Source organism: Oryctolagus cuniculus, chromosome 10 (genome assembly GCF_051225735.1).
Source record: "Oryctolagus cuniculus isolate XC-2025 breed Fujian yellow rabbit chromosome 10, ASM5122573v1, whole genome shotgun sequence".
Taxonomy (NCBI): domain Eukaryota; kingdom Metazoa; phylum Chordata; class Mammalia; order Lagomorpha; family Leporidae; genus Oryctolagus; species Oryctolagus cuniculus.
In genome coordinates this window covers 117,715,870-117,738,170 of record NC_142876.1, presented here as the reverse complement: position 1 = coordinate 117,738,170, position 22,301 = coordinate 117,715,870, and the positions used below count along the sequence as shown (strand labels likewise).

At 58.3% G+C, this 22,301-nt stretch overlaps 2 protein-coding genes across 11 annotated transcripts in view; one reads left to right on the top strand and one right to left on the bottom strand.

The window, feature by feature from the left end:
* Window positions 1–1,394, top strand: part of ATG7 (autophagy related 7) — a 223,788-nt gene extending 222,394 nt beyond the window's left edge. For all 4 annotated transcript variants that reach the window (XM_008260431.5, XM_089306667.1, XM_070051102.2 and 1 more), the window contains exon 19: window positions 1,184–1,394. In XM_008260431.5, the coding sequence (XP_008258653.1) occupies window positions 1,184–1,216 (33 nt within the window). In that variant the 3' untranslated portion in view covers window positions 1,217–1,394. The remainder of the gene's footprint in view (window positions 1–1,183) is intronic.
* A 490-nt stretch (window positions 1,395–1,884) lies between these two features.
* VGLL4 (vestigial like family member 4) overlaps window positions 1,885–22,301 on the bottom strand; it is a 166,380-nt gene continuing 145,963 nt past the window's right edge. For all 7 annotated transcript variants that reach the window (XM_051851714.3, XM_089306669.1, XM_051851713.3 and 4 more), the window contains 3 exons: window positions 7,389–7,614; window positions 3,893–4,016; window positions 1,885–3,751 (listed from right to left, as the gene is read on the bottom strand). In XM_051851714.3, the coding sequence (XP_051707674.2) occupies window positions 3,480–3,751; window positions 3,893–4,016; window positions 7,389–7,614 (622 nt within the window). In that variant the 3' untranslated portion in view covers window positions 1,885–3,479. The remainder of the gene's footprint in view (window positions 3,752–3,892; window positions 4,017–7,388; window positions 7,615–22,301) is intronic.

Sequence of the window (22,301 nt, the reverse complement as noted above, 5' to 3'; positions counted from 1 at the left end):
AAGTGGTGGCCCTGTTGGCTTGGCCTCTGGCCAGCTGGGAACACTCATCACTGCAGAACCCCCGCCTGCCCATCAGCCCTGCCTGGGCTTAGTGCTCCCCGGAGGCGGGCAGGCGGTCTGTAGAGGGCCGCGTTCTGCAGGGCTCGCCCTCTGCCCCTCACCACTGCAGCCAGCGCCAGCCCCTTCCTCCGGCATGAGCCCAGGCCATGCTGCCTGCCCCCATGGTGTGGCAAGTGCAAGTCGCCCGCCCACGGAGCACTCCACGGCTGTGTTCCATGAACTATGGAGAGGGAGGGACCAGGGTTCCCCCCCACTCAGCCGTGGAGAGCCAAGAGGGCCCACACCGAAGGTGGGTGCGCAGGGAGCCGGGCTTCAGGGGCGGTGCTCTGTGCTCGAGTCTGGGGCCCCGGGCACGCGCGCTGCTATCTGCATCTCACAGCCCCGTGTGAAGTCCGGAGACGGCCGAGCTTGTGCAAAACCGGGATGCCCCCTACTCCCACCCCTGGCTCGGAGAAAGCAAACTTGCTTCTCACTGTTGCCACTTCCTTGACTTTCAAAGCCAGAGTGGTGTTAGTATTTACCTTGACCGGGCCCGCCGGCTCCCCAGGCCTGCCTCAGGTACACACAGCGTTTCTCCCCGCGGCCAGGCCAGTGTCGCTGCAACCTGTCCGAGGGTGGAGGTCCACGGGGCCAGGGTATGCAGGGCCCAGAGACCTGCGTGCTGCCCTGGCCGCCTGCGCCGCGGGGTCTCCTGTCGAGGACCTGTCCCGCTCATCTGTTCCCCTCATAGTGGCATCCCCGTGCTTGCCCCAGGGGGGTCAGTCTCAGAGGAACCTTGTGTGTCCCCTCCCCCCAGGACACACACTTGAGATCCTACCCCAGACCCTCTACAGCCAGGTGGAGCAGGCTTGCTCTGGCTGGACCTCACCAGGTCCTGCCTGAGTCCTAGTGTTGGCACCTAAGATAGAGGTCAGAGCGGCCCAGTGAGCGGGGAACTCACAGCCAGGTGACAATGACGTGCAGGCGCGCCCCGCTCTGCACGGGCTGGGTCGCTTACCTGGGGAGTTTCTCTTAGATCCGGTTCACCGTGCAGGCATGCCCCGCACCCTCGACACCTGCACAGCTCTGGGTGACTGCACCTTGGCTGTCTCCGTATCGCAGCTGTCTCCACTTTTCCACACAGATCTGGGACATGAGCGACGAGGAGACCGTCTGAGTGCGAGACAGCCACCAAGGAGCGCTTGTCGTCGGCCCCAGCTGCTGCCCCGCCCCAGGACTCCACTGCCCTCCACCCAGAGGTGCTGTGCGTTTCATGGCTCCTCATTCCGCCAGCTCTGAACTCAATAACAACCTTGGCTTTGGTCTCGCCACTGATCCAGGGCTAGCTTCCACCACGCACTGTTCTTCGCTTCTTGTCACGGGTGTGTGTTAAGCTTCCAGGGGCAGGGGCCCAGCGGAAAAGCTCCTGGTGGGAGCTGCTGTGGGGGGCATCACCCTCAGCCCCCGCACTGCTAGGTTCCCCGCCCACGCTGGGTCTGCCCTTCTCTGAGTCGCCTCTCAGCGCTGGGTGGAGAGGGTGCCTAGTGACGCCAGACCTCCCAGCTGTCCTTAGTGGTGGGTGTGCATCCGTGCCCCCCACTCAGGGCCCGGGGAGAAGCTGCAGCCCTATAGGCTACCTCCCCCGCCCACGGCACTCCGTGCTGAGAGCCAGAGGGCACGTGGTGGCTTCTGGAGCCGGGTGTGGAAACCCAGGTAGCCTGTCCTTGGCACCCGTGGTGACCCTGCCCGAGGCGCTCCCTGGAACCCAAGCCCAATCCAGCCCGGGCTGCCTCTGGCACCAGGGACGCCGCTCCTCGCTCCCTCCTGCAGCGCACACAACCAGGCCGTGGTTTAAGAGCACTTTATTATTGTTCTTAAGGCTACTTTTAAGTACAAAAAAAAAAAAAAAAAAAAAAAAGATGGCCTGCCAAACCTTTTTTTTTTCTTCTTCTTCCAGGAAAAACAGGCCACAGAGAATGGTATATTACAGATGTAGAGGGGGCGGGGCAGCACGCACCGGGCTCGGCTCTGGGCAGCGCCTCCCGAGGCCGTGGTGCGCACACAGAGAAGGGTGCAGGGTTTGCTCCTCTGTCACCCCTCCTGGGCACCGCCTATCCCAGATAGGTGGGTGCGCTGGGGCCCGGCCACCAGCACCGCCGCCCCCTCCACTGACAGCCGCGCAGAGCTGGCCGGCAGGGGTGCTCCGGGGACGCTCAGTAGCCTGCAGCAGTAACAAACTAGTGGCTATGAATGCAGACGCGGTGTTCTCAGATACCTGTGCTCCTGCACTGGACAGAGACATCTACGGTAAAAAAAAGATCAACTTTTTTTTCCAAACGACAAACAAAATGAATGATTACAATAGGAAAGGGGGAAATTAAATAGCTACATATCATTAACAAATTAATTGTTCTTCAAAAATACCTACAAATGTCTGTACATTCTTTACGCGCAGCGTAATGATGGTCTTAGTTACCTATATAAAAAAGGGGTCGCAACGGCATTTTTCCTACAGAAGACCCGGGGCCTGGATGCCCAAGCCTGGAAGCCCAGGAGGGTGGGAGGGAGACGTGCGGGCAGCCGGGTGTGGCTCTGCTTTCTGGAAGGCTGCAGCCGCCCTGCGACCGCAGCGGGAGCTCGGCCCCTCCCGGTGCCCCACGCGGGCCCTGTCCTGGGTTTACCAGCGACCCCGCGTGTCCCTGCTCTCTCATGCAGGGGCGGGGGTCCGGCAGGGGCGCCCTCGTTTCTCGTTAGTAGCTGTTAGTTCAGCGAACGGTAATAGACGCAGCAGTAACGGGGTGGGGTCAGGAATGTCTCGGCGTGGGGCGCCCGGGGTCACGCAGGGATCCACGCGTCTCTCAGCACAACTGGACCAGCAGTCAGTCTGTCGGGCTGCAACTCTCGAAAGAGGCCACTCTGCTGCCCGGACACCGCACCAAGATCAAGGCCCGGGCCGGAGTGCGGGTCGGCCGCCAGCGCCCGGCGTCCACACGGAGGAGGCCTGCGGCCTGCACGGAACGGCGCCTCCGACCCGCGCACACGGGGAGCGCGCACGGCGTCCTCCTCCGTAGTGCAAAGCAGACCCGACAGTTCTCTTCAAGTAGACGGCCACACACGCCCTGCCCTCGGAAGGTGAGAGCGGAGCGTGCGCGGCGGCGCGTCTCCTCGGGCCGGGCGGAGGTTTCTTTGGTAGGAGGCAGGAGGACAGTTTCCCACGTCGCTCCTGCGGTCGTATCCGAGGCCCACGAACAAATGCCAAGCGAGAACAGAACAGAACAGTCATCCCAGCAACGCGGCTTTTGCGAATAAACCAGCCCGCTCCCCCCTCCCACCCCCATTTTTTTCCTTTTTTTTTTTTTTTTTTTTTTTTTTTAAGCACTGACTGTTCGAAGCTCTGGCAAACCATGCAGATCCGCGGGTCACTGGAGGCGGCGCCCCGTTCAGGAGACCACGGAGGGGGAGTGGCTGTGGCTGACCATGTGGGCCGAGGGGCTGGCGGGCTGGCCCCGGCGTGAGGCTGACTCGGGGCTGCTGGACGTGCCATCCTTGGCCGCCTTGATCTGAAGCCACGTGTCACCCAGAGCTTTGGCAAAGTGGTCGTCCACGGAGCCAGTGATGGACACGGAGTTGGCCGCCGGCTCGGGCTCCTTGTAGTTCTTGCCCAGGCTCCTGCGGAAGTGCTCCTCCACCACTGGGTCGCAGGAGGCCGCCGCTGCAGGGGAAGTGGGCCAGCGGTCAGCACCAGCTCGCGGCCAGGCCGAGGCGCAGGTTCAGGGAGGAGGTAGGGCATCAAATACTAGTAACGGTGGGGCCCGGGGGTCTTGGGGGGCATGGGCAGTGGCCCAGCACTCACCACTGGGTGGCCTCCGGTAGCTGGCAGGCCCGGGTGCAGCACAGCCGCTGTGCGCGATGGGGCAGTGTGAAAGGTTGCAGTTGCGGGCGCCGGCAGAGGCGCAGGTGATCACAGAGGGCCGGTTCTGCAGGACAAAGACTCGGTGAGCTCCCCAGGCACCCAGCCCGCTGCCCCTGGGGAGCCATCTGTGCCTCTGTTCAGAACTGGAGTCTAACTGCTAAGCGACAGCAGTTCCGAGGGAGAGCCGGCGGACGGATGTTTGAGCAGCGACGGTCCTCAGTGATGGACAAAGGCCTGGCTGCAGACAGCGGTGTGTCCCCTCCTCACTAGGCGAGAGGAAGGCCCACGCTCCCACTGTTCAGGGTCCTGGAGTGGCCTGGCCCCCGAGTGTCTTGTTCTGTCCCTGGGACCACCCTGTACCTGCCTGCCAACTCTGGTGTGGGGCTCTTGGGGAAGCCAGCACAAGCCGTTTCCACGGTGCCCAAAGGCCCTGTGACGGAGGCAAGGACCACCCACTGCCCCAGGCTGCTCTGCCCTGACCCTTCCAGAAACAGCTTCCAGGAAGCCCTCCGGGGCTGCGGGTTCAGCAGGCCCAGAACCATGGAGCTGAGCCCCACCCCGGGCGCAGTGCTGGGCCAGTAAGAACCTGGCATCAGTCAGAGCGTCCCGTGACGCCGGAGGCCAAGATGGGAACACTCCGCACTGCAAGTCACCAGGGAGGACCAGGGCCGAGGCTGACGGTGGTGCCAACCAGAGGGAGGGGCTTTCCTTCCAGCCCTCTCCTCTACAGCAGGCAGACAGGAGGGTAGGGGGACGGCGGCTCTGCGTCAGCCAAGCCCCTGTGGCACCACAAGGGCAACGGACTAAAGGGCGGGCCGGCCTGGTCACGGGCTCCCTGGCTCTCAACTCCCCCTCCTCTGTGTGGGAGACAGGCAGGGGGCATGGCGAGGGCTGAGGTGTGCCCCTCACCTGGGGGGCAGCCATGCCTATCACTTGCACCTGAAGCTGGCAGCCCGCGCCCAGCCTGCCCCGCGGCTGCTACACCACCCTCAGGTGAGCACAGCTGAACTGCAGCCCTCAGGAGCCACGCAGCACCCACACCCGGCCTGCCCTGGGACTGCAGGTGCCAACAGCAAAGAGTATCAGGTCCTGCCACTGCCCAGCCTGCTCAGGCCAGGGCGGGGCCCTCCTTGGTGAACCTTGACCTTGGGCGCTGGGGACAGTCCACAGTCTGCCACTCTCTGCATGCTTCTTCATCTTCAGATTGTGTCAGAGAGACAGGGCATGAGGGGTAGTGTCACAGAAGCTCCCCCCCAAGACATACATGCTCAGCACCCGGGTGCCCCCCTCTCCTTTCCCCACCCAGGGGAAGCCAGACATTCACAACTCAGGCTTCCAGACAGTGCCGAGGACGGTACATCTGCACTCCCACCATGTACCCTGGCTGACGGCTCCGATCCCAAGGTGCCCCGGGTGTACAATCCCTGGATCTCCTCCTGGCCCAGGCCACCCTCGTGCTTTCTTTGTCCTCTCCTTAAGAGTGAACGGGTTGGCTGGCACCGCGGCTCACTAGGCTAATCCTAGTCCTGGTCGGGGCGCCGGATTCTGTCCCGGTTGCCCCTCTTCCAGGCCAGCTCTCTGCTGTGGCCCGGGAGTGCAGTGGAGGATGGCCCAGGTGCTTGGGTCCTGCACCCGTATGGGAGACCAGGAGAAAGCACCTGGCTCCGGATCGGCGCAGCACACCGGCCGTAGCAGCCATTTGGGGGGTGAACGAATGGAAGGAAGACCTTTCTCTCTCTCTCTAACTCTGCCTGTCCAAAAAAAAAAAAAGGAACGGGCGACACTTCCTGCTGGGAGTGTGCTGGTCCCACTTCCCAGGGATCTGAGCACAGCGCTGCTGGGGCTCCATGTCCCTGCTCGGAGCTGCGTCTGGGATGGCGCATGCGCCCCACCAGCACCAACACGGGACTGTGTCCTGGGAACGGAGGAACCTCTGAGGGCTGGCCAGCAGGGCTGTGGACCCCACGTCTGTATCCCAGGAACAGCACGCGGGCCCGCCCACACCTGCTGGTGCAGGGAAGAGCTCAGCACAGGGCTAGGAAGCGAGGGCAGCATGGCCAACCAGCAGCCAGTGCCGCTGGGATAGGTGCCTGCTCCACTATGTTCCATGGCCAGAAATCCCCTCAACTCAGGGCCCCAGGGCACAGAGTGCAGGCTGTGTGCAGGGACCAGCCAGTGCCTTCACAGGGCAGCCATGACAAACACCCAACCGCAACACACCCGGGAGCCTGACCACCTCCTGGAAGCAGTCGGGCCAGAAAGCCCAGAGGGGAGACAGGGCCACCCCGTGCCCAACCTGTCCCACCCTGGGAGGCTGCCAGGGCCACGTCCCCAGACACCACAGCCCAAAGGCTACACATGGAGTCGTGGAAGTTAGGTTCCAGTTGGGTCCTGCACCACTTCCCAAGGCGATCTGTACATCCCAGACAGTTCATGGGAAACATCCCACAAACTAACTGCCGATGTTGTCAAAAGTCTGCGAAGATCTCCATTCCTTGTCGAGTGCCCCATGGCTTGCACATTCTGGGCCCTGGCTGATGGTGTCTCCACTCACTCAGCCTGGCCTGAGAGCCTGACACCCTCCTCCTGCACCCATTTTCCTGATGGGACTCCATGTCGCTCAGGGGCCACAGCTGCTCCCTCCCAGCCCTTCCATATCTCAGGATCCCCAGAGCTTTGCTGAGGGCCTGGCAGACACAAGTGAACAATGAGCAAATGAATGGTGGCGACAACCCAGCCCCAGTTCTGTCTGATCAGAGCAAACCAGCACCCTTGTCGCCACAAGGTGACCAAATGACCACACGGCAGCCGCCTCTGCTACACAGCGTGCCTGCCAGGCTCCCAGCACGAGACCCTGTGCAGCAGGCATCCGCATCGTTGTGTTAAAAGAACAAATCAAGGAGAGGGGGCTGTGAGGTTGGGCTCCCCCGCAGAGTGGGCAGCTGCGCATCAAACCGCGGTGTCCACCACGTCTCTGTGCAGAAGCAGGCAGACTGTCTCCTCGCTGTTCTGACCATCACCGTCCACCCTCCTCATCTCTGCACAGCTGCCCAGACCCCACTCACAAGACCAGCTGTCTCCTCCCTCCCAGGAAGCCTATCTTTAAGAGTGTGTGTGTGCCAGGCACAAGTATCTGACCAGCATGAATGAGTAAGCTCTGCCACCACTGACCTCTGACCTACACCACTCCAATGCTGATGCGCAGAGGGAGGCACGGAACTCCTAACCCAGCTCCACTGTGTGGCGTGGACACAAGCCTGGGCGTTCACTGTGTCGTCCCAGGCCAGTGGTCCTGAGCAGTGAGGCCCAGGCAGGGGTGGGGTGGGGCCCTGGTATCCCCTCCCCACCCTGCTCCTATGCTCGGCTGTCCAGCTTAGTCCCGCTCTCTGACACCATTCCACCAAAACTGGCTCTAGGTGTCCTGCACGGGGCCTACCTGCTGCCGCTCCACGGGCGTCAGGGTAGGCGAGAGGCCTGCTGGCCTGCTGGCGTCCACACTGCTCTTGGTCAGCGCGAGGGGCTGCTCCATGCTGAGGCTGGGGAGGGACGTATACAGGTGGCCACCATGCAGGCTCACTGCAGGGGCCACGGCACGCTCGATAGGGCTGCGGCTCCGCTCCCGGAAGTCCTTTCGGCAGTCTCCGTTGGCAGTGGACTTGTTCCTGGAAAAGAGGACAGAGCACTCAAATGGGTATCACTGGCACCTTCTGAATGGCAAAGGGACCCTGACGACGGCCATCACACTGGTGGCTCCACTTCTTCCCTGCAACCTTGGACCATGGACCTGGCCTGCCAGCCTGACTCCCACCACCTGCAGGGGGCTCTGCTAGGGACCACCAGAGGAAGACTGCGCCGCCCTGAGCAGCACACAGCACCATCCTCTGTGTCCCTTACCAACCGGCTGCCTGCGCTCACAGCCTGGAGAACCGACCCGATGGCCCAAGGCCAGCTCTGACAGGGCCTGCCACTGAGGCAGGGAACATGGGGTCAGTGATCAGTAGCCAGATGCTGGCTGTGTGCTAGGTCCTGTCCTGAGCCTCCACAGGCATCTCGTGCCATCTTGCCCCAGACCCACAGCACGGAGTGACTGGCCCCACAGAGCAGTAGTGGCGTCCACTCCCATCAGTGTCACCTGTTGCAGCCAGAGAGTGACAGAGCACAGGCCAGAAAAGGCAAACCTGGAGGGGCTCAGGCCAGGCCCTCACTTCCCTGCTGCCTGTTCTCAGGTGTGCCTCAGGTTTCACCCCTCAAATCCACACACCTGCTGCCGGACAACCTTTATTCATAACTAACGAGCAAGTTTTTTTTTTTTTTTTTTTTTTTTTGACAGGCAGAGTGGACAGAGAGAGAGACAGAGAGAAAGGTCTTCCTTTTGCCGTTGGTTCACCCTCCAATGGCCGCCGCGGCCGGCGCGCTGCGGCCGGCGCACCGCGCTGATCCGATGGCAGGAGCCAGGAGCCAGGTGCTTTTCCTGGTCTCCCATGGGGTGCAGGGCCCAAGCACCTGGGCCATCCTCCACTGCACTCCCTGGCCACAGCAGAGGGCTGGCCTGGAAGAGGGGCAACCGGGACAGAATCCGGCGCCCTGACCGGGACTAGAACCCGGTGTGCCGGCGCCGCTAGGCGGAGGATTAGCCTAGTGAGCCGCGGCGCCGGCCCACGAGCAAGTCTTTCAAATAAAAATGTGCTGGACAAGATTTCAGCGGCTCTTTAAGAAACGCCCCTTGCTTTGGGTAAGTGTGCACAGCCTCGCGAGCAGGCAGCATGGCCCGAGACTCACTGCAGAGCACAGACCTCACCCACCAAGACCCTGGGAAGCAGCAACCACAGAGGCCCGGGCCCGCTCACACCAACACGATTCCAGACAACCACAGGCACCTGCAGGTTCTCCGGCACGTTTCATGAACACCCACGCGTGGACTTCAGTGAGCATCCTCATGGGGGTCTGAGAGGCAGGGAGTTAACTTAGTTATAAGAAAAACACAGTGGTCTGTGTGCTCTGTGCCTGGCTCCCCACAGGGGGCCATCTTAGAAAGTGCCAGTGCAGCCCCCCAGGACACAGGGCAGTGAGCTCACGCCATTCCCTGCTCCACTGTGCTCGTCTCAGACCGTCTTTTCCTAAGGCAGATCTGCACACAGAAAGCCCTCGCTAACATCTCCATGGCCTGTGGCCCTTGCCGTCCTGTCTGGGGCTCCCTGTCCCCAGACATGCCCCGGGCACTTCTGCTTCTCCAGGGTGTGTGCGTTCTCGCCACCTCTGCACTGCCCACCACAGACCCAGACAGGACCACAGGCCGGAAGCGGCGTTGCAGCGGGTGAAGCTGCCACCGGGGATGCCCACATCTCACGGTGGAGTGCTGGCTGGAGTTCGGTTCTTCTACTTCTGACCCAGCTCCCTACTGATGCACCCAGGAGGCAGTAGGTAAGGCCTGAGTACTTGAGTCCCTGCCATCCACAGGGCAGATCCAGATGTAGTTCCTGGCCCTGGCCCAGCCCTGGCTGTGGTAGGCATGTGGGAAGTGAACCGGTGGATGAAGACCTTTGTGCGTGTATCCATCTGGCACTCTTACAATACAGAATGCTTTAAAGAAACCCACCACGCCACGGTCGAGGAGTTCTGCATCCACAGCAACCCCCACCCCCACGACACAGCACAGCGTCCTGCTCCCCTCAGCCCCTGAGTGCCACACGTCCTGACCACAGCGCCAGGACACCTGGGCACTGGAACCTGTTCCCGTGACGCAGGACATACACGGGCTTCCGAGACAACTGCCTCAGCCACACCGTCCCTGGGCGCAGGCACGAGTGAGGACGTGGCCTCCCGATGGCAGCGGTCAGCCCGAGGGGGCCGCTTTCACCTGAGGGGACTGAGGCCGAAATCCGCAACTCGGCAGCCATCACCGCACACCACACACGCTCCTCTCCAACACCAGCTTTAACACTTGGCAATCTTCCTCTGCTCCCCCCAAATGAGGCCCGTGGGGCACCGAATGAGCCCTGTGTGCTCTCGGGGAACACACTGGCCGCAGCCGGTGTCCTGCTCCTACAGAAGCAGACCTCAATCTCTCCAGCAACTCTTAGCTGAGCCCCCTTTCCATGAAGGTGAAGCCCTGGCTCCTCACGGGCTCAGGATCCAGCAGGGACAGACCCAGGGAGGAGCTGGGGTTCACAGAGACCCTGGAGCCAGCAGGGGGCTGGACAAAGCCCAGGGATGACGACGGCTGGCCGTGGACAGCAAGAAGGCCCAGGCTACAGCTCAGCTAGTGCCCCCGCGCAATGCTATGGTCACCACACGTCTCATGCCAAGTGAACTGCAATGCTGGCCAAGTGCAGTCCCAAGGACACACCCAGTGAGCCTCAGGGAGTCCATCTCAGTTGTAAGATTGATCATGGAGGAAAGGGCACCCCATGAACACGGCTGAGGGCACAACGGGCAATGCATGCCTGCAGCTGCCCCCTGCACCCACACTGTACAGGGGCAAGGAGGAGAGGAATTCCGGGGTCACTCACCAGGAAACTGGGCCACTGAAGACAGAAGGCAGCAAGGGGGTCTCTGGGACAATGGTGCTGAGAAGCAGAGCCGTCGAACCCTTGCAGGGTCGTCTCAGTAAACACACGCCACACATGCTCCTACTGTTTCCTGCTTCCCTTTCTCACCCCACCCCGCTGAATCACATCCCTGGGCAGGGCACGCATCCTGCCCCTCATGCCTCTGAAGATGCCAAGTGTCAGTGAGACACCAACTGCTGTCCCAGATGGCCTGAGGGCTCGGGTGGCCCAGCACTCGGCTCCGCACTTCCATGGCCAGGGCTTGAGCCAAGAACAATGGGAGAGGAAACGGAAGGCATAGGCCTGCCCACTTTTACGCAAGACAGGGTTTTCCGGGGGATGGATGCCCTCTCTGAGCTGAGAAACGAAAAATGTCCACAGCATTTGGAAAGAGAACTAAAATACTCCAGGCAGTGGGGGCTGAGAGAGAATACATTTTGCAAGGAGCAGTCATTTGGCAGGGTGGCTAGGGCACCACTTGGGACTCCCGCATCCCATACGGGAGTTTTTGGTTTGAGTCCTGCCTCTGCTTCCAATCCAGCTCCCTGCTAAAGCAGACCGTAGGAGGCAGCAGATGACAGCTCAATAACTGGACCCCTGCCACCTACCAGGGAGACCTGGATTGAGTTCCAGGCTCCTGGCTCAGGCCTGGCCCACTCTGGGAGTTGCAGGCATTTGGGATGGGAAACCTCAGTTTTCAAGTAAGTAAACTAAATTTTAAATTGCATCACGAGAAGTGCCACACGTCCACCTGTGAGCTCCCTGAGACTCCCATAAGGGGAACACAAAGCAGTTCAAACCTGCCTGAGCACACACTCCCTGACATTCCTGAGAACAAGGTGAGGAAACGATGTGGGTCCGAGTCCTTGTGGCTGAGAAGGGGTGCGGGGAGCAGACATTTGTCTGCCTTTGAGGGAATACTCTGAGGATCCCCGTGCCATCTGCTGAACCAGGCATCCGGGTGCAGGTGGCAGGGCAAGGCCCCTTCCCGCCTCCGGCCTAGTTCCCCACAGATCATTCTGAAGGTGGCACACTGGCCCCCCAGACGCCCAGTTTCTCCAGGCAGCGGGGGGACAGAGGCATGGGTGCAGACAGAGGTGAAAGCAGGAGGGACAGGAGCCATGGAAGAGCTGGGGGAGGCAGCCCGCAGGGGTGGCGTCGAGGCCTCCTCCCTCCCTCTCCCGCTCTCTACTAGGGGAACACAGGGTCGGCACCAGGCTTCACAGTCTAACACTGATGGCAGTAAAGGCTCTGTGGCGTCTTCCATCTTGAACAGTGTACTCGGAGAAGGCAGGCAGGTCCAAGCTGCAACACGCAGTCCGTGGTCAGCTGTGTGCTGTGCACACAGGGAACCTGACGCTCAAAGACAACAGCACCAAAACAACTGCGAATCTGTGCACAGATTTTTCCTAATGCCTCTTCCCCAGAACTTCTCAAAGACCCCGTGTGTTTGTTGTCATTTTTAAAGTAATAAACTTTTAGGCAGCTTTAGGAAACCTTCATCCTCACAACCAGCACTTCTGACCCGGGATCGGGCTGCGGGCCAGGCAGCAGCAGTGTCCCCAGGTGCACAGGACTCCGCAGTGGAGGACGCTTCACCCAGGCCCTGCCAGGAACCCACCACACCTGCAGCTCCGGTGCAAGCACCCAGGGGCCACACCCCACACACCCTCCCACTCCCCGACTCCCAGATGCATGACAGGACTGTGTAGAGGCACCCAGCTGAAGGACACAGACGTCCCGGGTTACCTGTTGGTCCCAGGGCACCAAGACCCACCCACGGCGGCTCAGGCTCCCCAGAGGCCAGGCCCCCATCTTCCAGGCTCTGAATGGGCTGCAGCACTTGGCCCAGGGTAGCCCACAGAACAGATGTTTTCACAACTACTCGTTGAATAAATGACTCACTACAGTGCGCAGACGATGTGTGAGTCCAGTTCACAGCATCTGTGATGAATGAAAAACAAATTAAGGGACATTTCAGAGGAAAACGACCAGTAGAACAGACTATTCTCTGGAAAACCAGAATTTAGGGAGCATTAGAGTCTCCAATATAAACTGCGGGCAGTGCCGCCTCCACACCGCCACTTTCTCTGTCACCCCGGCTCATCCTCACCCACTCCCCAGGACTAGGCCTCCCACCGCTGCGCCATCCTGGTCAAGCCCCACACATTCTGCACCACCTGCATACTAGTGGTGGGGGTGGCGGCCACCAAAGAAGGCTGAGTAACTGCAGTGCCTGGGGGCAGAGGCAGCAGGGGCAGGGCATGAGGGAGACCCTCCTGTGATGGCAAGAGGTGGGTCACGGGCAGCAGACAGCTGGGCAACCCTGGTGTCCCGATGGCTCCCAAGACACAGCAAGCGAGCCCTGGCAGCATGATGTGAGGTGGGCATGGTCTGCCTGACTGCACATGAGGACGAGCACTCCGTAATCCAGAAGCAGCCAGGCCCCTGCCACTATCCCAAGGCCAGGGGACAGCACCGGAGCGTGAGGGCCATCGCAGCTGGCTCCGCTGCTGTCGCCCCTCTTCGCCTCCATCCCTCTTCCCCCAAGGCACCTCACAGAGCGAGTGTTCCTCCTGCTGCTAGTTCAGATTTCAGACTCGCACCGCATGCATCTAAGCAGCCCGTGCTCCTCTGCCCGATGCTGACAGCCACGTCTGCAGCCCGCTGTCAGGACACACTCCAGCAAAGCCTGCCTCTAGAAAGCAGCGTCCAAAAACAGAGGATGTCAAGTCTCCACTACCATTACTGATGATACGTGCTCATGAAGGCTCATACGCGTCATCTTACTGGCTTCACCACAACGCTGCAAGGTAATCATCACCCCCACTTTACAGATGAGTAAACTAAGGTTCAGCGAGATTCAATAACTGTCTATATACAGAACTGATTCCATACAATTTCCACTGGACTGCCTCCACGCCTTCCCTTTGTACCTTGGTTGGGGGCGGGTGTTTGGAAAAATCGTGTATGTACTGGCCGTTCTACTTTCTTCTGTCAACGACCTTTAACTTCTGTACGGGTTGAGTTGCATTTCCCGTAAGATGGAAGTCCAGCTGTGAGTATCTATGGATAGGAGCTTTTTTGGAAATGGGGTCTTCACAGATGCTCTAAAAAATGAAGCCCTTAGGCTGGGCCTCCATCCACAGCTACTACTGTCTTCTTATTAAAGAATGCAAACTTGGGTAGAGTGACAGTGGCAAATGGAGAAGTCAGCAGTCGACAGCCAAGAAGTACCAGGGCTACCAGATGTCCTAGGTGAAGCCTGGGTGCTGGTGCCACGGTGCGGCAGGTGAGCCGCTGCCCGCAACTACAGCATCCACATGGGCAACAGCCCCAGGGCTCTGCCTCCAACCAGCTCCCTGCTAACACGCCTGCAAAAGCAGCAGAAGATGGCTCCAGTAACTGGGCCTCTGCACCCACGAGAGACCTGGAGGAAGCTTCTGGCGTCTGCCTTTAGCCTGGCCCAGCCCCAGCCATTGCGGCCATTTCGGGGAAATGAACCAGCGGATGGAAAATTTTTCTGTCTCTCCCTGTCTCTCTGTTAACTCTTTCAATTAAATAAAATAAATCTTAACCAAAAACAAACAAACAAAAGAGAATGGAGCCTGGAGACATTCACCCTCGGCCTCAGTGGGAACTAGCCCTGCTCACACCTTGGCCGTGTACTTCCAGCCTCCAGAAGAGACACGGTTTCTGTGAGAATCAGGCAGCACACAGGGACACCGCGGTCCGAGACAGCACATGTGACAGCGGTCCCCTAAGATACAGGAGCTCAGACATTCCCATGGCCCAGTGGCGTCAAGGCTGCTGCAACGTCACGGTCAAGGCCTTAGTCACGAGTGGGTGGTGAAGCTGGTGTGCACACACACCCATGGCACAGCATGTAACAGGAAGCAACTGTGTCACTGGTATGTGCACACGCATTATTACTCAGCACCGTTACTCCAGAGAGAACAGCTGGCTGTGGAGTAGCCTGAGACGGGTCCTCCAGCGGCGCGCCGACAAGCACTGGCCCCGCAGGACGCACCCGCTCCCTGCAGCTGCTGCCCACACAGGGCTCCCGGCAGCACGAGACACGAGCAACGAAGGCAATGATGCTGATGATACTGACCTGCACAGGCCTAGACACACGTGCACTGTGTCTAAGTTTCAGTCTTTGTGTGAAAAACTAAAACCGTTTTAAAATAGAAACAAAGCTTATAGAATAACAATATAAAGAGAGAATGTTCACGCTTCAAGCTAAGCATTATAACAAAATAATCAAAGTTTGAAAAATGTCATGAAGCGGAAGTCACAGTGAGACCAGGGTTGACACACTGGTTAGGATGCCACTTGGGACACTCACATTCCATCTTGGAGTACCTGGGTTTCTTCTTGCTACTCCCTACCCTGGGGAGGCAGCTCAAGTAACGGAAAGTCCCTAGCACCCACACGGGAAACCTGGGTAGAGTTCCCAGCTCCGGGCTTCAGCCCTGGTTGTTATGGACATCTGACAAGTGAGCCAGCACATCTGTCAGTGTGTCTTTCTGCCTGCAGCTTACTGTCCAGTGTGGATCACGCCCACCAGCAGTGCACAGCCATCTGTAAGGCCTCCCACACCGGGCCCCAGAGCAACTCCCAGCCCCGCAGGTGCCGCCCATGGGGAGTGCTCTGCGCTGCTGGGGCACCCTTCACCCCTCACACTGGACTTCCAGCCTTGTCCCACAGGCCGGTGTTTAGTTCACACGCGTGCTGCTGTGCTCCAGCTGCCTGGTGTTCACTCCAGGAAGTATCTGCAGCTTTGTGGCGCGGGATCAAGGCCGTACCAGCAGGCCCAGGCGTGCAGGGCTACATGCCCAGGTCTCAGTGAGCTCACACCACGGCACTCACAAGCTGCCCCTGCCCAGTGTGCTGCTCTTGGAGCGCGCCATCCTTTTGTTAAGGGTGTGTGCCCCCATGTGAAGGTGCTCTCTGTGGGCCTGAGTGACAGCAGCTCTATGGGGCAATGCACTTTCTGTGCCCGCCCCCAATGCATATTTATATGTCTTCAAAGTCTCCACACCCATGTTTCCTCTGCTTATCTGTAGTTAACCCCAAAATCAAGTTTCTAAGCTTCAGCAGGACACTTAACAAGGGACCCCCAAGCTCTCCTGCCCCCTCCCATCTCCAACCACACGAGGCATGTTACACGTGTAAGGACCAGGAAGCTGTGCAAGCCCAGTCAAGGGTGTGGCCAGGTGGGCCCAGGCCCGCCAGTGGGGAGCTGGAAGCCAAGCTGCCCCCCACCCAGTGCAGCTCGGGAAGCTGGGAAACAGCCCCACCCACCCTGCCACAAAGCAGGGAAGGAGCCTGGCAGCCAAGTTGTTGGCCAAAGCCTTCAGGCGCAGTGACACTCTGGGTGGATGCCAAAGTGACATTTTCATTATTCCTGCACTGTTAGGCCCAGCAGCACAGACACCCCAAGACACAGCAGGTAACTAGCTACCTCCTCCACGCAAGGTTGTGCCAGGCCCATTTTACACCAAAGGAGGGAGCCAAGAGGTGGAGGAACCAGTAGAATCGCACAGCTAGGAGGTGGCAGAGCAAGGACTCAGCCAAGCCAGCGCGCCCATCTCTGCTGCAGCTCTGCCAGGGGTTTCCAAAGGAGCTCACTGCTGTGATGGGGGGGGGGGGGTAGCAGGGGCAGAGAGCAGCTGAGGAGGAACCCCCGCGTGGCCTCTCTGCTTGCGGCTGACCCTGACGCTAACAGGATCAAAGGTCTCCTAAGAGTGCATGTCAGCCAGTGCTGCGGCTCACTAGGCTAATCCTCCACCTGCAGCACCGGCATCCCGGGTTCTAGTCCCAGTCAGGGCACCGGATTCTGTCCCGGTTGCCCCTCTTCCAGTCCAGCTCACTGCTGTGGCCCGGGAAGGCAGTGGAGGATGGCCCAAGTGCTTGGGCCCTGCACCCACATGGGAGACCAGGAGGAAGCACCTGGCTCCTGGCTTCGGATTGGAGCAGCGTGCCAGCGGTAACGGCCATTTGTGGGGGTGAACCAACGGAAAAAGGAAGACCTTTGTCTCTGTCTCTAACTCTGTCAAAAAAAAAAAAAGAAAAGAGAGAGAGAGAGAGTGCAAACTCTGTAAAAAAAAAAAAAAAAAAAAAAAAAAGAGTGCATTTCCTCAGAGGGGCATAACCGGCGCCTGTACCGGATCCCAGCCCCAGGTCCCATGTCTCCCTCTGACCGCCAGCAGCTCGGCAGTCCTCTGCCCCTCTTTCCGCCCCCAGACTGGCAGGAGCTCTAGGGGACAAGTGCGTCGCTCCCTTCCAGAGGCACAGTGGCTGTGCAGCTTGCCTGAAAGACCAAGGGTTCATGGCACACCTGAACCACGGGAGCCGTACGGCAGCCCTTACCCAGCTAGAAAGCTTCCACACAGCTCTGACAGGAGCCCAGGGAGAGCAAGCAGGGTCACAGAGAAGGGTGCTGGAAGCCCTGCCAGGGCCCTGTGCGCCGCTGGGGGCGGAGTCCTTTGCTGCACCCCAGGGCTGGGACGCAGGCAGGTGCCCAGGACCGGCATGAGCTGCAGCTCGGCACCAGCAAGGCCCTTGGCTAGCTTGTTGGGTCTCAGGTCAGCTCCTCACCACGTCTGGTTTCCTGCCTACGACCATCGTGTCAGCATGCAGCCACCACCAGTGGCCCTCTCTCCCTCCACCCCACGGTAGGCCAAAGAGCTCGGCACGCAGATGTGCGATAAGGCGGTCCACAGCCAGCTTCTCCAACTTTTCCCACACCCAATTCCAATACTCCAAGATTATTCCCTGGGGAAAGTGCAGGCCTCCACAGACATGCAGCGTGGGCCAGTGGAACAGAGTCATGTTTCTCCAGTCCACACTGCTCCAAATCTCTGAACATGTTTCCAGTCATTGGCTGAGGCAGGAGCAAAGATCAAAGCTGCAGAAACAGGTCAGCCCTGGGATCCTAATGGCTAAAACACCTCACCCGCCCCCACCCCACAAGCAACTGTTGACACAGCAGCACTGGGGTCTCCATTGTGGGGCTTCATATGCAGGGCAGGTGGCATGTGCTCACCACGCCCTGCTCACAGCCGGAACCCATCATTTGCCCCACACACGCACACTGGAATAGTCTGAATGGAGAAGGCTGCTGAGATTCATAAAACATAAATCAATTTAAACTTTCTACTGCTACTAAATTTGTGGTGGTTCCGTCCTTATGCAACCGCTCAATGAATGATTAAAATTACGGCCCCTCATCTCGCCGACACTCAAAGTCCTCGTAGCAGGAGAGGGCGAGTCACACAGGCTTTGCAGCCAAGTGGCAGCGTCTGGGTGGGCAGATGCGGAACCAACATGCTGGGGCCTGGCTTTGCTGCCCACTCAAGTGCTGATGACTCAAGATGGCTGGGCACAAGGACAAGCAGAGGGGTGAGAAAAGACATCTGAACGCTGCGGCTGCCCAGTGTGGCCTTAGATGAACGGTGGCTGCACTGCTTCCCTGGGTCACCCATGTACTCAGCCTGCCTGTGGCTTCATCTTCTCCCTCAGGAGAGTGGAGGATGGAGCCAGAGGCCACGCTCTGCATCCCCCGGAGCTTGGGCAGAGGATGAAATCCCTGCAACATGCCTGGAGTGAAGCCTACAGGAACCCGACTGCGCCGCAGGCTGCTCGGCCATTTCCCCAACCCAGGGTCTAGAACTGTACCTGGTTCAAGGTAACTCTTTCATGAATGAACTCAAAGGGCAAACAAATTCCTAGAACAGACTGGGTTCGAGTAAGATAGAGGGGCTCATGATGGGCCTGGGCCTGGGCAGTGATGACAAACCCACCAGAAGCTCATGGCGGGAAAACTGTGAGTCCTGTTTCCTATTTGATTCTTCCTATTAGTAATGTGTCATTTTCCTTTTTTAAAACTCGGAGTTGAAATCTTTTATTTGAGTGGCAGAGAAAGACAGGCAAACAGAGACAGCTCCCATTCACTGGTTCACTCCCAAAAGGCCTCAAACAGGAAGGACTGGGCTGAAGCTGGGAATAGGAACTCAACGTAGGTCTTCCCCATGTGTGGTGGGGGCCCAGCCACTGGAGCCATCACTGCTGCCTCCGTCTGCATTAGCAGGAAGCTGCAGCCGGGAGCCGGGAGCCGGGAGCCAGAACTGAACCTAGGTGCTATGATGTGGGACATGGTATCTTTACTGATGCATCCAGTGCTCACCCATATTAGCCTTCTTAATACCAAATTCTTTTGAAGGCTCATGTTTAGTTACTCCATATTTTAAAGCAAACCACAAAATACACATATTACAAAATGGCTCAGTGACAAGACTGGCTACTCTGTCCTCCTTGGAGGGACAAAGTTCCATGGTAAAACGGTTGGGAGTGGCCAGTGCCACGGCTCACTAGGCTAATCCTCTGCCTGTGGCGCTGGCACCCCGGGTTCTAGTCCCAGTCAGGGCACTGGATTCTGTCCCGGTTGCCCCTCTTCCAGGCCAGCTCTCTGCTGTGGCCCGGGAGTGCAGTGGAGGATGGCCCAAGCGCTTGGGCCCTGCACCCCATGGGAGACCACCCCATGGCCGACCGCGGCGGCCACTGGAGGGTATCTCTCTCTCTCACTGTCCACTCTGCCTGTCAAAAAATTTAAATAAATAAAAATAAAAAAAAAAAAAAAAAGAAAAACTCAACGAACTCTACTTCCTCTTCTAACCACTGGAAACCTTCTAGGCAGGCCAGCCTTACCATACCGCAAATTCCCTTCACCAAACATGAGTCCCTTCAGATGGCTGTGATCCCATACCCATTCTCCACCCTGTCACCCCCAGCTGTCGCTCTAGGTTTGAGCACTTGTCTTTAAGGAGGAGAGGAAGACAGACTCCAGAAGCAAGCTAAGGACGGAGCACACAGGGGCAGGTGCTGTGCACACTCAGGATGCCGGCAGCCTGCACTAGAGTGCCTCAGGGCAAATTCTCCCTTCCTATTCACGTGCACCTTGGGAGGCAGCAGGTGATGGCTCTGCTCAAGCAGAGTCCCTATCCCTCACGTGGGAGCCCTGGCTTCTGGTTTAGCCTGGCCCAGCCCCAGTTGCTGTAGGCATTTGGGGAATGAACCAATGGATGGAAGACATCTCTCTCTGTGTGTGTATGTGTCTGTCTCTGCTTCTGAAATAAATAACCTTCCTTAAAGGAACAGAGCGGGGGCCAGCGCCACGGCACAGTAAATTAATCCTCCGCCTGCGACGCCAGCATCCCATATGAACGCCGGTCCTAGTCTCAGCTGCTCCTCTCACAATCCAGCTCTCTGCTGTGGCCTGGGAAAGCAGAAGATGGCCCAAGCGCTTGGGCCCCTGCACCCGCATGGGAGACCAGGAAGAAACACCTGGCTCCTGGCTTTGGATTGGCACAGCTCCGGCCATGGCAGCCATTTGGGGAGTGAATCAATGGAAGGAAGACCTTTCTTTCTGTCTTTCCCTCTCATTGTCTGTAACTCTACCTCTCAAATTAATAAATAAAATCTTAAAAAAAAAAACAAAACAGAGCCCACCAGAGAAGACACATCTTCCCCACTTCATCATGGCAGTGTGCACTGAAGCAGTAATCAGGTACACAGCCTAGTAAAAATGAACCAGGGATGGGAGGGGACACTGCTGTAGTGCACTGGGCTAAACTGCTGCCTGCAGCACCTGTATCCCTTAGGGGCACCGGTTCAAGTCCTGGCTGCTTCACTTCCCCAACCCATCTCTCTGCTGATGCACCTGGGAAAGCAGTGAAGGAAAGCCCAAGTCCTTGGGCCTATGCACCAATATGGGAGGCCCAGAAGAAGCTCCCGGCTCCTGGCTTTGGCCTGCCTCAGCCCCGGCCATTGCAGCCATCTGGGGAATGAACAAGAGCATGGAAGATCTATCTCTCCCTCTTCTCTCTCTGTAATTCTGCCTTCTAATAAATGAGTAAATCTTAAAAAAAAAAAAAAAAGGAACATATAACATCAGGACTGATCTGAGAGCTATAGTCACAGGAACTACATTAAACAATTTATTCTATTTACTTGGAAGGCAGAGTGAGAGTGAGACAGAGAGAGACACAGGTTCAGGAGAGCAAGACAGAGATCCTCTCTCTGTTGTTTCACTCCCCCCCTAGATGGCCGCAGTGGCTGCGGAAGGCCCAGGACAGGAGCGAGAACTCCAACATGGTCTCCCATGTGAGTGGCAGGGGCTCAAACACTTGGGTCGGCGTCCGCTGCTTTCTTGTGAGCATTAGCAGGGAACTGGATTAAAAGCGGAGCAGCTGGGACCCCACATGGGATGCAGGGTCTCAGGCAGCAGCCTTCCCCACTGCACCACAGTTCCGTCTCCAGAACTTCACTTTTAACCAAGCAACACAGACGCTGGTAGTCTCCTCAGCACCAGTGTCACATGATCAGCCTTTCCTCATTTCCTTTTTAATTCAGCTGCAACTGCAACCCAATACTGGCTCCCAAGCAGATGGAAACGAGCTCGCGGACACTCGCGTCACGTGCGCATGCCTCCTTCCCATGCTACTGCGTCTTCACTCCACGCAGCACATCTGGGTGCTGGCAGCATTCCCGCGTGTCCAGCCCTCTGCTTGGCAACAACCAGCCCTGAGCGATTTCCCGGACTCCTCTGTACCAGAGGACAGCCCTTGACTTGGTACAAGCCAGCAGCACCTGACACGGATTAAGAAGCTGGCCTTTCCTTTAAAGCAATTCTCCTGCCATGACTTCAGCAACAGCAAATAAACAAACCCAACACCTGCATCCAATCATGGTCCACTGTCCTCAACAGTGAGGGAAGGGAAGCAGCGTGTTTAGGAAGTGATCAGGTTTCCTCCTGCAAGAAGGGACCATGAAGGCCTCAGCCTGAGAACAATGGGCGGGGCAGGGGGGGTGCGGCGCCGTGGCTCACTTGGCTAATCCTCCACCTGCGGCGCCAGAATCCCATATGGGCACCGGGTTCTAGTCCCGGCTGCTCCTCTTCCAGTCCAGGTCTCTGCTGTGGCCCAGGAGTGCAGTGGAGGATGGCCCAGGTGCTTGGGCCCTGCACCCCATGGGAGACCAGGAGGAAGCACCTGGCTCCTGGCTTCGGATCGGCATAGCTCCGGCTGTAGCGGCCATTTGGGGGGTGAACCAACGGAAGGGAGACCTTTCTCTCTGTCTCTCCCTCTCACTGTCTGTAACTCTACCTGTCAAATAAATAATCTTTAAAAATAAAAAATAAAAAGAGAACAATCGGGAAGCACGTTACCTCTCAGAGCACCAGGACAAGCATCCAGTAAAAGGCTCACCGGGACAAGTATCCAGTAAGCTGTTTTCTTTCACATCACAGATAGCATTATAGAAAAAGAATTCAGCGATTTAAAAGGAAGGTGATTCTGAGTGCCCCAGGTACTTAGAAAGGCTAACATGGGGTCACTGAGGAGCCAATGTAAACCCAGCCCCTTCATTCTCCAAGCAAACTTGTGAAGGGACCTGGAAAACAAGGTAGTGCTAAGGGCCAATTATAAAACTGCATTTCTGGCCGGCGTTCTGGCTCAATAGGCTAATCCTCCGCCTGCGACGCCAGCACACCGGGTTCTAGTCCCGGTCGGGGCACCGGATTCTGTCCCGGTTGCCCCTCTTCCAGGCCAGCCCTCTGCTGTGGCCAGGGAGTGCAGTGGAGGATGGCCCAAGTTCTTAGGCCCTGCACCCCATGGGAGACCAGGAGAAGCACCTGGCTCCTGGCTTCGGATCGGCACAGTGTGCCAGCTGCAGTGCGCCAGCCGCGGCAGCCATTGGAGGGTGAACCAACAGAAAAGGAAGACCTTTCTCTCTGTCTC